The sequence below is a fragment of the Ursus maritimus genome, unplaced genomic scaffold (genome assembly GCF_017311325.1).
Source record: "Ursus maritimus isolate PB19 unplaced genomic scaffold, ASM1731132v1 scaffold_2, whole genome shotgun sequence".
NCBI classification, from domain to species: domain Eukaryota; kingdom Metazoa; phylum Chordata; class Mammalia; order Carnivora; family Ursidae; genus Ursus; species Ursus maritimus.
Genome location: NW_024424452.1, coordinates 66,568,994 through 66,583,935, shown reverse-complemented (window position 1 = coordinate 66,583,935; position 14,942 = coordinate 66,568,994). Strand labels below are relative to the sequence as shown.

General features: G+C 35.6%; 1 protein-coding gene across 1 annotated transcript in view; it reads right to left on the bottom strand.

Moving 5' to 3' along the window:
• CATSPERE (catsper channel auxiliary subunit epsilon) overlaps positions 1–14,942 on the bottom strand; it is a 175,942-nt gene that overhangs the window by 143,898 nt on the left and 17,102 nt on the right. The window contains exons 3-5 of the mRNA XM_040636085.1: positions 7,317–7,390; positions 6,967–7,036; positions 4,636–4,706 (exon numbers count right to left, since the gene is read on the bottom strand). Coding sequence (XP_040492019.1) covers positions 4,636–4,706; positions 6,967–7,036; positions 7,317–7,390 — 215 coding nt within the window. The remainder of the gene's footprint in view (positions 1–4,635; positions 4,707–6,966; positions 7,037–7,316; positions 7,391–14,942) is intronic.

Sequence of the window (14,942 nt, the reverse complement as noted above, 5' to 3'; positions counted from 1 at the left end):
TAAACAACTCATTGGTCAAACAAATTGTAGCAGGGATTAGAAAATTATTTCTGAGCAATAATGAAAAATCACAATTAGGAGGTATTTGCAACACTTGAAGCAGTTACAAAGGTGCTTAGAAGAAAACTGATTGCTTTAAACACGCATTAGGAAAAAAGCCTCAAGCCTAGTGGACTAAATAGCCAATTTAAGTTTTAGAAAAACAAACCCAAAGAAGGAAATAATGGAAAGTATGAGCTGAGATAAAATAGACTGCAATAGAAAAGCTCAACAAAGCCAAAAGATGGTTCTTTTGACTAGTCTAAAAGATTAATAAAATAGAAATACCACAAGGACATGGAAACAAAGGAAGGCACAAATAAAATTATTAGAAATGTTAAAACAGAAGTGTAAATACAACTACCTCAGAGACTAAAATATATAGGAGGACAGTACAGACAATTTTCTGATGTTAAAGTTGATACTAAAATTGCTAACTGAACACATGGATAAACTTCCAGAAAAATACTACTTACAAAAACGGATTTTACAATAATTAGAATTTCAAAATTGCATTAGGACCATTAAAAAGTTGAATTAACACTTAGGAAATCCTTCTACACACACATCACATGCGTGCGCATGCACACACACACACACACACACACAATCTAGATTCAAGTAAACTTCCATGCAAATTTCCATCGAGTACTCAAAGAACATATATATTTCAATCTTACACAACATCTCTCAGAATGGGAAAGAATGAGCGCTCCTAACTTTTGTGGTGAGTCTCGCACAGTCTTGATAGCAAATGTGGAAAATGATAGTACAATGAGAGTAAAACCATAGGCTAACTTCACTTATGAGTATTCACACCAAAAAAATCTGAACAGAATATTAGCAAACAAAATCTATCAATGTATATGAAAGAGAATTCATCAAAACCAAGTTGGTTTATTCTAGAAACACAAGGTAAGTTTAATGTAGGAATATTAATAACTATTTTTCATCATTAACATAGTAAAACAGGAAAACCATATGAGCTTTTAAGTACAAACAGAAAAAACTCTGAAAAAATTTCAGCACTGATTCCTAAGAAAAATTCACCACCAACTTGGAATAAAAGGGAACTTCCTTAACTGGGTAAAGGTTAATTCATAATCCACAACAAATATTTTGCAAAATAGTGAAACAATGAGAGTCTCCCTTTTAAGATCAGGAATATGATAAGGAGGACTGCTTTCACCCTTTTAGCCATGCAGTAAGAATATTGAATATTCTAGCCATGCAGTAAGAATGGAAGAAAGAAAAGGCATAGTTATTGGAAAGGGATAAATAAAACCACCATTATTTGCAGGTGATACGATTTGTAAAAATTCCAAGAGAATATATAAATAATTAGAATTAATATAAGAATTTAGCAAGGTTGCTGAATACAAAAATCAATATTCAAAAGTGAGTTTTGTTCTATAAAACAGGAAGTTCTGATTAGAAAATGCAACTTTAAAAAATTGAGTATAATAGCAACAATTATAAAGCATCTCAGAATAAGTCTAATAGGATGTCCAGGCACTTATATGAAAAATTATAAAATTTTATTGGCAGACATGTAAAAAGACCTAAATAAATGAAAGGTTACATATCATTCTTGAGTTAAAAGACTCTCCAAATTGATTTAAATATTTGGACAAATTATAAAAATCCCTACCAGAGTTATTATGGAATTTGACAAACCAATGCTAAAAATTCATAGGGAGTTAAAATGGGCCCAATACATAGCTAAGAGAATCCCGAAGAAGGTCAAGAGTTGGGGTCAGAGTCCAGGTACTTGCACTGCCCCTTACCAAGATGTGCAAAATGAAATCATAGTAATAAAGATAATGTTGTACTGATAAGTGGACAAATAGATCAGCTGAACAGAATAGTCAGCTGGGAAGAAACCTGCATACACGGAAAACTGATCTACCACAAAGTAGGCATTATTGGTAAATACATTATTCAATAACTGGGTCTGATAAAATTAATTACTCATGTCGAAAACATAAAATTGGATCCCTATCTCAAAGCATATGCAAAAACTAATTCCAGATGGATTAAGAACTTTCGGAAAACAACATAGGAGGCTATTTTTATGAACTCAGAGGAAAAGATTTCTTAAATTGATTCAAAAACTCACAAACCCATTAAGGTAAGAGTTGATAAATTCATCTGCAATAGGAAGGACGTCAGTTATCAAAAGAGATCATAAGAAGTGAAAAGCTGCATAAACTGGGATAAAATTCCTTCAATATACATGTTGGAATGTATAGACAATGTCCTAGTAATTAAAATGTAATGAAATCTTAAAAATTATTATGAAACATAAAAATAACTCAAAAATGGGTAAAAATGTTCATTTAACAGAGAGGGAAGAAAAATTCCTCATGAGTAACTGAAAATATGCTCAATAGTAATCAGGGAAATGCAAATTAAAAGCACAATGACATAATTTCATACCTACTAGATTGGCAAATTAAAAAGTCAGATTATATTAAGTGTTGGTGAGGATGTAGCACAATGGGAACGTCTGTCTGTGGCTGGTGGAGGTATGGATTTAAACTATCTTTTCAAAAAGCAATTAGGCACTAACTAGTAAAGCTGAGCAAATGCATATCCTACTTTTAATCAATTGTCTATATCCTAGAGAAACTTTTATTTATGTGCATTAGAGTCATGTGTCCTAAGCAGTAATGTACATACAATGTCTATAGGATCTTGTTACAATGCACGTAATGATTTAGGAGCTTGGGAATGAAGCCCCAGATTCTGCATTTCAAAGTAGCAGATTTTAGGGTACCTGTAATGTTCTATTTCTTGACTCGTGTGATGAATACCTGGGTATTAGTTTCATTTTACTCTTTAAATAGTATTTTTAAAGGTGACAGATTGTGAACATTGTTACCACCTATGTATCAGAAAAACTCTTAGCTCCCACCGAGTTCTCTCTTTGGGGCTAACCTGCCCCCCTGGCTGGGTGCTTCTGATTTTGCTTTCATGATCCATAACCAGATCAGGGTAGTCTGGGGGCCAATCTCTTTCACCAGCTCTTGGGGCTCAGCATGTGTGAGATTGGGAACATGAGAAACTGTCTATAAACGCTTTTTTGGCAGATTCTCTTCTCTGATGGTCCCCATGGTCTCTACTTGGGGGAAGCAGAAAATAGCCCATTTGGCCAGAGAGGCAAGTTTTACTCTCCAGCTCAGCTATATCAGGAAATTTTATCCCCACATTTTCCCTTGTCTATTTCCCAGTTGGTTCAAAATCCACAGGAGAAAGCTGGTAATTGGCATTTCTGAAACCCACAGCAAGGACAGAAGTCAGCCAGTTTCAGGAGTAGCAGAGACTCAGTCCTTGCTTCTTGTAAGACTCTGGAGGTGGCAGCAGTTTGGAGAGGAATGGCTAAATGTGTACCGCTGGAAGGGCCTGCTAAGATCTAGTTGTCAGGACCTCAATCCAAAACTTGCATAGAAACTGCAGAGCCACCTGACTTTAAGGGACCACATGAACCAAGACAACCATCGGCAACAACCATGCTTTAGTGAAGACATGGGTATTCTGATTGGTTCTGCCTGGGTAATGTGTCAATCCGCAAGTAATCACTGTGGCCCACAAAATGTGAGGTTGTGGAGTTAGTACCATATCAATCACATGAAACTGATTTCATCACAGAATAGGGGAGGGAGGGTTCTCCCAAAGGAAGGAAAGTTAAGTAGATGAAAAGAAATAAGTATATCAGAGTCATCTGGAGAACAGGGCCACATAAGACAGTTGTGTTTATCCTGCACAGGGCTTAGGATATTGCCTTGACTTGGACAGTGAAAAATATTTGGATTCATGGATGCTTTTAACTTGTCAAATAATTTTATAATGCAGTTAATTATCTTCCCTTGTGCCAGTTTTCCCTTTTCAGTTATGTTCATTCATTCTCAGGTTAAAATGGGTTTGAGAAACTGTCCAAAACAAAGAGCATCCCTTTGGAATAGGATGTATTTAATGGAAATCAAAGAGCTCGGTAGTCTGAAAAACCAGAGTCAAATTCCAGTGCTATCTTTTAGTAGCTGTGTATTTTTATCCAAATTATTTAACCTATCCAAGCTCACATTTCCTTGTTTATAAAGTAATGATAATAATACTTAAATTTGTGTGTTTGTTATGAAAATTGAGAGACATAATTTACATAGAGTCTGAACATCAGAAGTATATGTTCAAAGAGTGGTTGCTACTGTTATTTTCAATGTTTGTTCCCCAATATTAGTTTGGCATCTTATTTGAGGATATCTTGATTGGTGAATAAAAAGCTTATATGAAAATAATAATGCAGATAATCCATTTGTGGTTAATTTGAAGTTAAAGCTAAATTCTCTCTTTTTTTAAAAAAATATTTTATTTATTTATTTGAGAGAGAGAGAGAGAGAGCAGAAGCAGGGGGAGGGGCGGAGGGAGAAGCAGACTCCCCACTGAGCAGGGAGCCCGACGTGGGGCTTGAGCCCAGGACTCTGAATTCATGACCTGAGCTGAAGGCAGATGCCCAACCAACTGAGCCACCCAGGTCGCCAAAGCTAAGTACTCTTATAAAGCATTAATTATCTTTGTATGCAGTATCACATTACTTACATAATTTTAAAATACCACAGGAAACAAATATGGGAACTGTCCACAGGCAAATTGCGTTCTTCTTCAGAATCCTGAAAGAAAATGGAAAATAACTATGGTATATAAAGGTAACTTTTAAAAATATAAATTTGGATACAGGCATAGTAGTCACAGAGGAACTAAATTAATTATCTAAGATCAGAGGAAGTATAATGAACACATTTCAGAGTAGAACTAATGAATTTTCATATAAAACTAGTTCTATTCTTTAGCTACTCTATATAATTAAGAATTTACTATCATGAGTGACAAATTTAGATAGCTTATTGTTTCTGTTCTACATGTCTTTGTGAAATAATAAAACATGTATATGTTTTTTGCACCTGGTTCCTGCTAGTATTGGGTCTTTGACCCTGGAGCCTGAGGCAGAGCTCCTACAACTCTTTTAATGCCCTGAATGACAGGAGGGTCTGACTGTGGGTGGGCTCCTGGATGGGAACTGGTCTCTAGAAAGGCCACGGAACTTTAAGCTCAACCTCCCACCCTCTGGAGATGGGAGAGGGACTAGAAAATGAGTTAATGATTGATCATGCCTATGTGATAAAGTCCCATAAAAATCAGAGAGCTTCCAGGTTGGTAAACACACCCACGTGCTGGCAGGGCTACACAGCCCAGCTCCACAGGGACAGAAACTCCTGTGCTCGTGCTCGGGGCCCTTCCAGATCTTGCCTTAGGTACCTCTTTTCTGGCTGTCCATCCATATCCTTTATCATATCTTCTATTATTATAACCGGTAAATGTATTTCCCTGAGTTCTGTGCGCTGTTCTAGCCCATTATTGGACCTGAGGAGAAGGTTGTGGGAACTGGAATTTATAGCCAGTCAGTCAGGTGACAAACTGGAACTTGCAACTGGCATTTGAAGTGGGGCATCTTGTGGGACTGAGCTCTTTACTTGTGGGATGTGAGGTTAACTCCATGTAGAAAATGCCAGAACTCTGAATTATAGGACATTCCGCTGGTGTCAGAAGTAGTCTGTATGGAAACCAACCCCCCACACCACATCTGGTAATAGAAGTGTTCTCTGTGAGTGTATAAAGGGAAATAGTGAGTTTTCCTAGACAGTTTTGCTCACTGAAACACAATTCAATTAATTTTCTTCTTTAATGGTTCTGAATCAGAGATGATTTTGCTCACCAGGGGACATTGGAGACATTTTTGGTTGTTGTATCCGAGTGCTTTTGAGTGTATTTCAAAAGTCACATGTCCATCCTTAAAGGTTGTAAGATCTGATGGCACCATAAATGACAAAGACATTCTTACATATGCGTGTATTTGTGTGTACATATTTTCTACATAACATGGCACATTTGGGCTTCCAACATACAACAAAAGGAAAAGGAGTAAGCCTTTACTCGCTTAGGAATTTTGTCCATGAACCTGGTAAATATTCATAAACTCAAAAGCCAAATTCAAATATTTTTCAATCTACAAGTTTTGAAAAAATGAATTAATATTCATCTGGCCTCTCCCATATCACTCTACTTATTCCCTGAAAATAAAGATTATTAATTAAAAAGAAGGCTCAACCCCCAAAATAAAGACAAGATTTGTCACAGGGAGTCTCTCTAGCAGTGGCTTTGGACACGCTTTTGTGGGAATATCAGCTATGAGGTATGAGGCCAATATTTGTTACTAATTAGTAGAGAGCCACTGTTTTTTATGCTTAACTTTTTCTTTTTTTGTAAATGAGAGAGGATTCAACATCACTCTCATGTGTTTGCATTCACATATGCTTTCTTGAATTGAAGAAAATATTGTAAAAACAAACTTACTAGAAATGGCTTTTAATCCAGGGAATTGTCATAAAAGTACATGACATGAGACCCACTCAGTGGTGAGTACTATTATCATTACGGTGGTAACTGGGGCTTTAAGATACTTGTTGATGAAAAGGCTAAGGTAAAAATCACACATCATTTCATAACTTATTTAAGATTTATTTATTTATTTATTTGAGAGAGAGAGAACACACAGAGGGAGAGGAAGAGGGAGCAGGCTCCCCGTTGAGCAGGGAGCCTGACTCAGGGCTTGATCCCAAGACCCTGGGATCATGACCTGAGCCGAAGGCAAACTGCTAAGCAAGTCAGCCACCCAGGTGCCCCTCATTTCATAATTTATAATCTGCTATGAGATATATCTGAAAATTGCCAATATGACAATTATTTAAAAATACCTCTTATTTCTACTTGCCACTTCTATTTAAAACAGGCTGAAAGCTCAAAATAAAGAAAATAAAATATAAAAGAGATAATTATGCAAGATTTAATAACTTATAATTAAAATCAACTTACTGGGCCTGTAACAATTGGTCTTACAGTATGAACACCAGGAGAAGAACAACGCAGTTCTGTCTGGGGTGACCTAGTATTTAAAAAGAACAGGAAGATAAATCAGCATAGATACATACAAGATTAGTAAAAATTCCCCTTCTACTTTTAAGGTCTAAAAACATCAATTGTATGTTAATAAGAAAAATAAAAAATATAGCAATATTACTTCTCTCCCATTTTCTTTTCACATCTATGTAATGGGAAGACATTTACATTCAATCACAGCCTTGAATCTGAATGTCCACACTATATGAATACATTTTTATGTGTAAATGCACACATTATCTTGACATTCACAGCAAAAATCTTACCTTTTATTTTTCACAGAACAAGTTCCTGGCACACTCCACTCAGAAAATAATGTTCCTTCATACTCTAACTTAATCTAAAAAAGAAGATAAAATAGTTCAAACAAAAAAAATCTTCTCCAAAATTCTTATCTCAGTGCTCTGATGTAGGGCTCAATTTCCTGGGTCCTACTATTTAAAAAAAGAATAACTAAAATTTGATTCCTTTAAAATTGTACAAAATAACTTGAGAAAGGAAAAGTAACTTAATTTTTCCAGCTCTCTTAAGATGTCCCCCCCCCAAAACTATAAGATTCTTATTTTATTTTAGGTCAAAAATAATCTATCAAGTGTCTAGCAGGTGGCTGGCACTCCAGGAGATTCTAAGGATAAAGAAAAATGAGTGAGACAAGATCCTTCACTTAAAAACAAGTCATAGTAAATTCTGAGGTCCTACTCTTTGCATATCACTGACTCTACCACCATAACTTCCATCCGTCACATTTCCTTATTCCCTTATTCCCTTTTTTTTTTTCTGCTTCCACATTGTTTCATTTATAAGGTCTTTCTTTCCCCTTTTGAAGGATACTATCCACTTTCTAACATCATCAGTCTTAGCCTCAACATTGGTGCTTTTTTTTTTTTTAAAGGAGTTTCTGGGCCCAGCGTGGAGCCCAAAATGGGGCTTGAACTCACAACCCTGAGATCAAGACTTGACCTGAGATCAAGAGTCAGACACTTAACTGACTGAGCCACCCAGGTGCCCTTGGTCCTCTTCTTAAGCCAGGGTTGGAACCCAGTTTCACCTTTATAGTAACAATTATGTACACAAACATATGTACACATTTCATGTAGGTATACATATGTAAATACTGCTTCAGTTTTTTAAGTTGTAAAATGGTGGTTATAATACCAGCTAGGTCATAAATTTGAAATGATAGGATTAATGACAGTGTATAAGAAGAATAAAGAAAAAGTCACCAGAAGATATAACATAATCCTGAAATACATAAAGCAAAAAAATTCTTTTGAGTATAGTTGACACACAATGTAGGACAGAGCCATTCCACAAGTTTTTACATATGCCATGTTCACCCCAAGTGTAGCTACCATCTGTGCTGATACGTTGTTTACAATATCATTGACTATATTCCTTATACTGTATCTTTTATTCCCCTGACTTACTCATTTCATAACTGTAAGCCTATATCTCCCCCTCCTATTCACCCATTTTGCCCAACCCATCACCCTTCCTTCCGGAAACCATCAGTTTTTTCTCTATATTTGTAGGTCTGATTATACTTTTTGTTTATTCACTTGTTGTTGCTGTTGTTATTTTTTAAGATTCCACTTATGAGTGAAATCATATGGTATTTGTCCTTCTCAGTCTGACTTATTTCACTTAACATATCCTCTAGGTCCACCCATGCTGTTTTATTTTTATTTTATTTTATTTTTAAAGATTTTATTTATTTATTTGACAGAGACAGAGACAGCCAGCAAGAGAGGGAACACAAGCAAGGGGAGTGGGAGAGGAAGAAGCAGGCTTCCAGCGGAGGAGCCTGATGTGGGGCTCGATCTCAGAATGCCGGGATCACGCCCTGACCCTCAGGCAGATGCTTAATGAGAGCCACCCAGGTGCCCCCACCCATGCTGTTTTAAACGGCACAATACCATCTTTGGTATGGCTGTGTCATATTCCAGGGTGTGTGTGTGTGTGTGTGTGTGTGTGTGTGTGTATTCTGTAACCATTCATCTATTGATAAGCAATCTTTCTTATCCATTGATCTGTTGATAGATACTTAGGTTGCTTCTGTATCTTAGCTGTTGACAATAACGCTGTAGTAAGCATAATGGTGCATACATTTTTTTGAATTAGTGTTTTCATTTTCTTTGGGTAAATGCCCAGTAGTGGAATTAGTGGATCACATGGTATTTCTATTTTTAGTTTTTTCAAGATTCATTTATTTATTTGAGAGAGAGAGAGAGAGAAAGAGAGGGCCTGAGCAGGGCGAGGGACAGAGGGAGAGAATCCCAAGCAGACTCCATGCTGAGTGCAGAGCTGTGTGGGGCTCGATCCCATGACACTGAGATCATGACCTGAGCCAAAACCAAGAGCTGAATGCTTAGCCAACTGAGCCACCCAGGTGCTCCTTTATTTTTAATTTTTAAAATAACCTCCATATTGCTCTCCACAGTGGCTGCACCAGTTTGCATTCCCACCAACAGTGCACAAAGGTTCCTTTTCTCCACATCCTCACTAACACTTGTTATTTATTGTGTTTTTGATTCTAGCCATTCTGACATGTGAGTGGTGATATTCGCACTGTGGTTTCAATTTGCAATCCCTGGTGATTAGTGATGTTGAACATCTTTTCATGTCTCTGTTGGCCATGTGTATGTCTTCTTTGGAAAAATGTCTATTCAAGTCTTCTGCCTTTTTTTAATTGGATTATTTGGGGTTTTTTCAGTGTTGAGTTATATAAGTTCTTTATATATTTTGGATATTAACCCTTTATCAGATATGTCACTTGCAAATATCTTCTCCCATTCAGTAGGTTGTCTTTTTGTTCTATTGATGGTTTTCTTTGTTATGCAGAAGCTTTTTATTCTGATGTTGTTCCAATAGTTTAGTTTTGCTTTTGTTTTCCTTCTAGGAGACATATCTAGAAAAATGTTGTTAAGGCCAATGTCAGAGAAATTAGTGCCTGTGCTCTCTTCTAGGATTTTTATGGTTTCAGGTTTCATGTTTAAGTCTTTAATCCATTTTGAGTTTTTTTTGCGTGTATGGTGTAAGAAAGTAGTCCAGTTTCATTCTTTTACATGTAGCTGTGCAGTTTTCCCAACACCATTTATTGAAGAGACTGTGTTTTTTCCATTGGATATTCTAGCATCCCTTGTCATAGATTAATTGATCATAGATTCATTGGTTTATTTCTGGGCTTTCTATTCTGTTCCATTGATTTATTTGTCTATTTTTGTGCCAGTACCATACTGTTTTGATTACTACAGCTTTGTAGTTTATCTTGAAATTGGGGATTGTGATACCCCCAGCTTTGTTCTTTCTCAACATTGCTTTGGCTATTTGGGGTCTTCTGTGGCTCCATTAGTATTATTAGTTAGTATTGGTTAGTATTATTTATTCTAATTTTGTGAAAAATGCTGTTGGTATTTTGACAGGGATTGCATTGAACCTATAGATTATATAAAGCAAAATTTAACGAAAGTACCAGGAAAAAAATTTAAAGGTCACAAATATGGTGGTAGATTTTTGACACACTTTTCTCAAACTACAGATAAACCTATATATAAACCTATGAAATTAACCAATATAAAATAAAATATATTCTCTTCAATATCACATAGAACATTTACCAAAATTGTTCATATTTACAAAAGAAGTCTTAGCCAATCTCAAAGAATTATCACACATACTATGCCTTTGATATTAATGAAATAAAATTAGAATTTCTCATAAAGTTATCCAGAAAAAAACTTCTTAAGATATTTGTAAAAACAAAACAAAACAAAACAAAAAACCCAACAAACTTTACTTCTGAATGATTCATGGAGTAAAGGAGAAATCACAATGGAAATTACAAAACACTTATAAATAAAGAATAAAGATAACATTTAGTGTTATCAAAACTTGTAGTATATAGGATAAATAATCCATAAAATGAAATTTATAGCCTTAAATATATACAAATGAAATAAGGTAGTTTGAAAGTGAATAAACTCGGTTTTCAGTGTAAGATGCTAAAAAAATAATAACAGAAAGCCCAAAAAAAAGTAAAAGGAAGGATACAAAAAGAGGTATTTACAGGAGAAAACAAATTGGGAAGGATTAGTGGTGATGTAGTTTTTCAATCTACTCAAATTTCCTTGTGGGCACAAAGAAGACAATTAGGGTAGTATCAATGAAACAAACAACACTGGAGAATGTCAACAATAAAACTTAGTGACAAAGTATTCCTCAAAATCCCAAAATATAAGTGGGTTGAAACAAGCCAGCTAAAACAACCAGAGTCATGTGATATCAGCATAAGGAAGCAAAAGAAAGCAAATATGGTAGACTTTAGAAGAGAAGAACATTTAAATCAGTGATAGGTATTCACTGGGAACCATGGCAGGACGTTTGGAAGATAGCAACTCTAACCAGAGGGGTTGTTGTACTTTCCAATTTCTATGTAAGGCCAAGAGGTCCACAATAGTATTTGAAAGGTCAGGAGAAGCTGGGATCTATGAACCAACGACCTAAAGATAGCTTCTAGGACAAGGATCTGTAATGAAGGGAAAAGAATCCCAATTGAGCTGGAAAGGGACAATAAAGACAAAGGAAAGAAAAACTACAAATGAATGAGAGAAGGAAACAGAATCTGGAGATCTCAAAAAGTATTAGCCTTATATTTGGACACTTTACAAAACAACAGAAGAGGTAACTCTAAAGCCATAAAGTTAGAAAAGTTATTTTGACCCACCCTGCCATAAAGGTCAGGAAAATAAATTTCGTGTTAAAAAAAAAAAAAAAAGCAACAGAAAAAGGACCACAGTCTAATTTCACACAGTTGTTATAAGAAATACAAAGCAGAATAACATCTCTGTAAGAACATACCCAATAAATAAATGAAAGCTACAACTTAATATGAGGGTTAGTCTTATGTATCAACTTGGCTAGATTACAGCACCCAGTAATTTAATCAAACATAGGTTTTGCTCTGAGGATATTTTATGATGTGGTTTACATCTACAATCAGTTGACTTTAAGTAAAAGAGAATACCTTTGATAATGTGAATGGGGCCTCTTCCATCAGTTGGAAGCATTCAGAAAAAGCTGAGGTTTCCTGGAGAAGAAATTCTGCTTCAAGACTGCAGCATTAACTCTTGCCTGAATTTCCAGCCTGCTGGCCTGACCTAAAGATTTCAGAGTTGCCTGTTCCCACAATCACATGAGCCAATTTCCTAAAATAAATTTCTCAGTATACATATGTATAAATTCTATTGGTCCTGTTTCTCTGTGAGAACACTGGCTGATACACTTAGTATTTCAAAATGAGGCAAAATAAATAAAAGAGAATGATAGAAGTTATGAAGAACAATATAAATCAGAATTTGAAACTCATAAGTAAGCTAGAATGCAGGAAAAATATAGAAACAAAAGAAAAAGTCATTCCAGAAATAAACCAAATTAGAAAAACCACAATTGTGAATAAACAATAGATAAGGCCTTGAGATAAATAGGTTTTTAAGAATAAAAGAAATAGAAAATAATTCAAGAGTAAGTGACAAATATAAAAGATAGGCAAAGAAAATTCAATATATGTATAGTTGGAGACACTGAAGAAGAAAATCAAAGTGTTTGAAACAGAAAAATATAATTCAAGACTAATATGTGAACTAAAATAATTTGAAACAACATATTGAAAAGGCACAGCTCCTACCTAGGAAAAACAATTAAGAATGATTAAAAAATAAAAGCAAGCAAGACCTTTATTAATAAAAGCACTGGGCTTAAAGAGAAACACTTTGGGGCTCTTGACCAAAACAACAAGAACAACAAAATACATATTATTCATAAAGAAAAGAAAATCATATTTCCAACAGACTTTTTGGGAGCAACACTTTCTGTCAGAGACAACAAAGTAACATATGCAAAAGGAAATAGAACACAGGACTCCTGGATGGCTGAGTGTGTACAACTCTTGATATCGGCTCAGGTCACAATCTAAGGGTCATGAGACTGAGCCCTGCACTGGGCTCTGTGCTCAGCAAGGAATCTGCTTAAGATTCTCTCCCTCTGCCCCACCACCCACTCATACTCTCTCTCAAATAAATAAATCTTTTTAAAAAGGATATAGAACAGAAGCCAATAATTTTTATATCCAGATACACCAACTTTTAGATAAAAACCTATAGATAAGCTCTTATGACCACAAACTAATTCAGGAAATATTACACCTATGAGCCCTTCCTGAAGAATCCACTAGAAGAGCTTCAGACCACCAAAATGACTGCAGAGATATCAACATAAAGATAATGCTAGGTATTACATAAGAATTTTTTTGTGGAACCATGCCTGCATGGTGGGTATAAAAGGGATATAGTTGCTAATTACTGTAATCTAACTGTATCAAAACATGAGTGGTGGGAGGATTATGGTTACCCCAGGTAAGGTGGCCACATAAGTTTGATTCTCTCTGCACATTTCCAAAAAAACACACAGATCAACAAATAAAACCCAGAAAATTGTACATGGTAACATAGCTAGAAGACAAAGCACACTACAAATTTCAAGAAACCTGTAAATAGAAAAATCAACTATCTTTAGCAGGACTCTCACTCAAGCTCCTATCATAATTATTTGTGGAGAATGAGAGGTCTTCTGAAAAACTACAGGGAAAAGGCAGGAAATGAAAGGGTAAGACTGAATTAAAATCACCCGCAGAGAGAGAAAGCACTCCCTAGATGCAAAAATAGAAAAAGACTCCTGGAAGATCAGAGCACTGAATATGAGGACAAGAACTAAAGGCATATGAGACTTCAGGTAGGACCTTTGGAAAGGTGTCACTTCTGCAGAGAAGATTCAGGTAAGGGAGACATCCTTTGGAGAGTGGGTGGTGAAGGGAATGAGAATCAGGAGGGGAAATTTAGGATAGGACAAGTCAAAAAACGAAACCAAACCAAACAACCAAGGAAATACAACATTCCCAATAAAAGCTATCAATTAAAGAAACTGTGCTTTGCTAGAACAAGAGAAGAAAGTTAGGTTTAACTAGGAATCTTTCTTTTTGGGAGGTACGGGGAGGTGGGAGGAACAGAGGGAGAGGGAGAGAGTATCTTAAGCAGGCTCCACACCCAGCATGGAGCCCAACATAGGGCTCTATCTCAGGACCTTGAGATCATGATCTGAGCCAAAATCAAAATTCGGACTGAGCCACCCAGGCGCCCCAACTAGGGGTCTTTCAAACCAACCCAAGCTGGCAAACTGTCCATAAAATTCAAAGATATAATCAGACTTTATCTACACAGAGCTACTATAATCGAAAATAAAAATAAAAACATTTCGGTCAAGTCAAGTCCCTTCAAAAAACCAAACACAAAAGAAAACTGCAAACTAACATCCTAAACTGATTTAAATAACCTCAAACAAGCATTTAGTGATAAGAGAAAGAAAAGAGGAAGAAAAATTATTTGGTGAAAGAGAAAGAAAAATCTTGAATTATAAATTCATAAACTAGGTGAATCACTATATTGTACACCTGAAACTAATATAACACTGTATAACTATACCAGAATTAAAATAAAATAAATTCATAAGCTAGGAACAGAAAACGAACCACAAATAGAAATGAGTTGACTAAACCAGCCCATGAAGTATGATGATAAAGGAAATGAAGACTAAATTAAAAGATACTGGCAGGAAATTATATGTGAATAAAAATTGAACAAAAGGCATTGAAGAAAGGCAGAAAAACAACCAAGACTGTAAGTGGAGTAAATAAAGAACAAAAAAAGAGAAAGAGAGAAAATGACTGAAATGGAGGGCAGACAAAATCCAACTCTTGTATAATTGGAGGCCCTGAAGTTGAAAAACAAAGCAACAGAATTAATATTTCAATCTGTAACTAAGAAAGCTTTATAGATTTCATA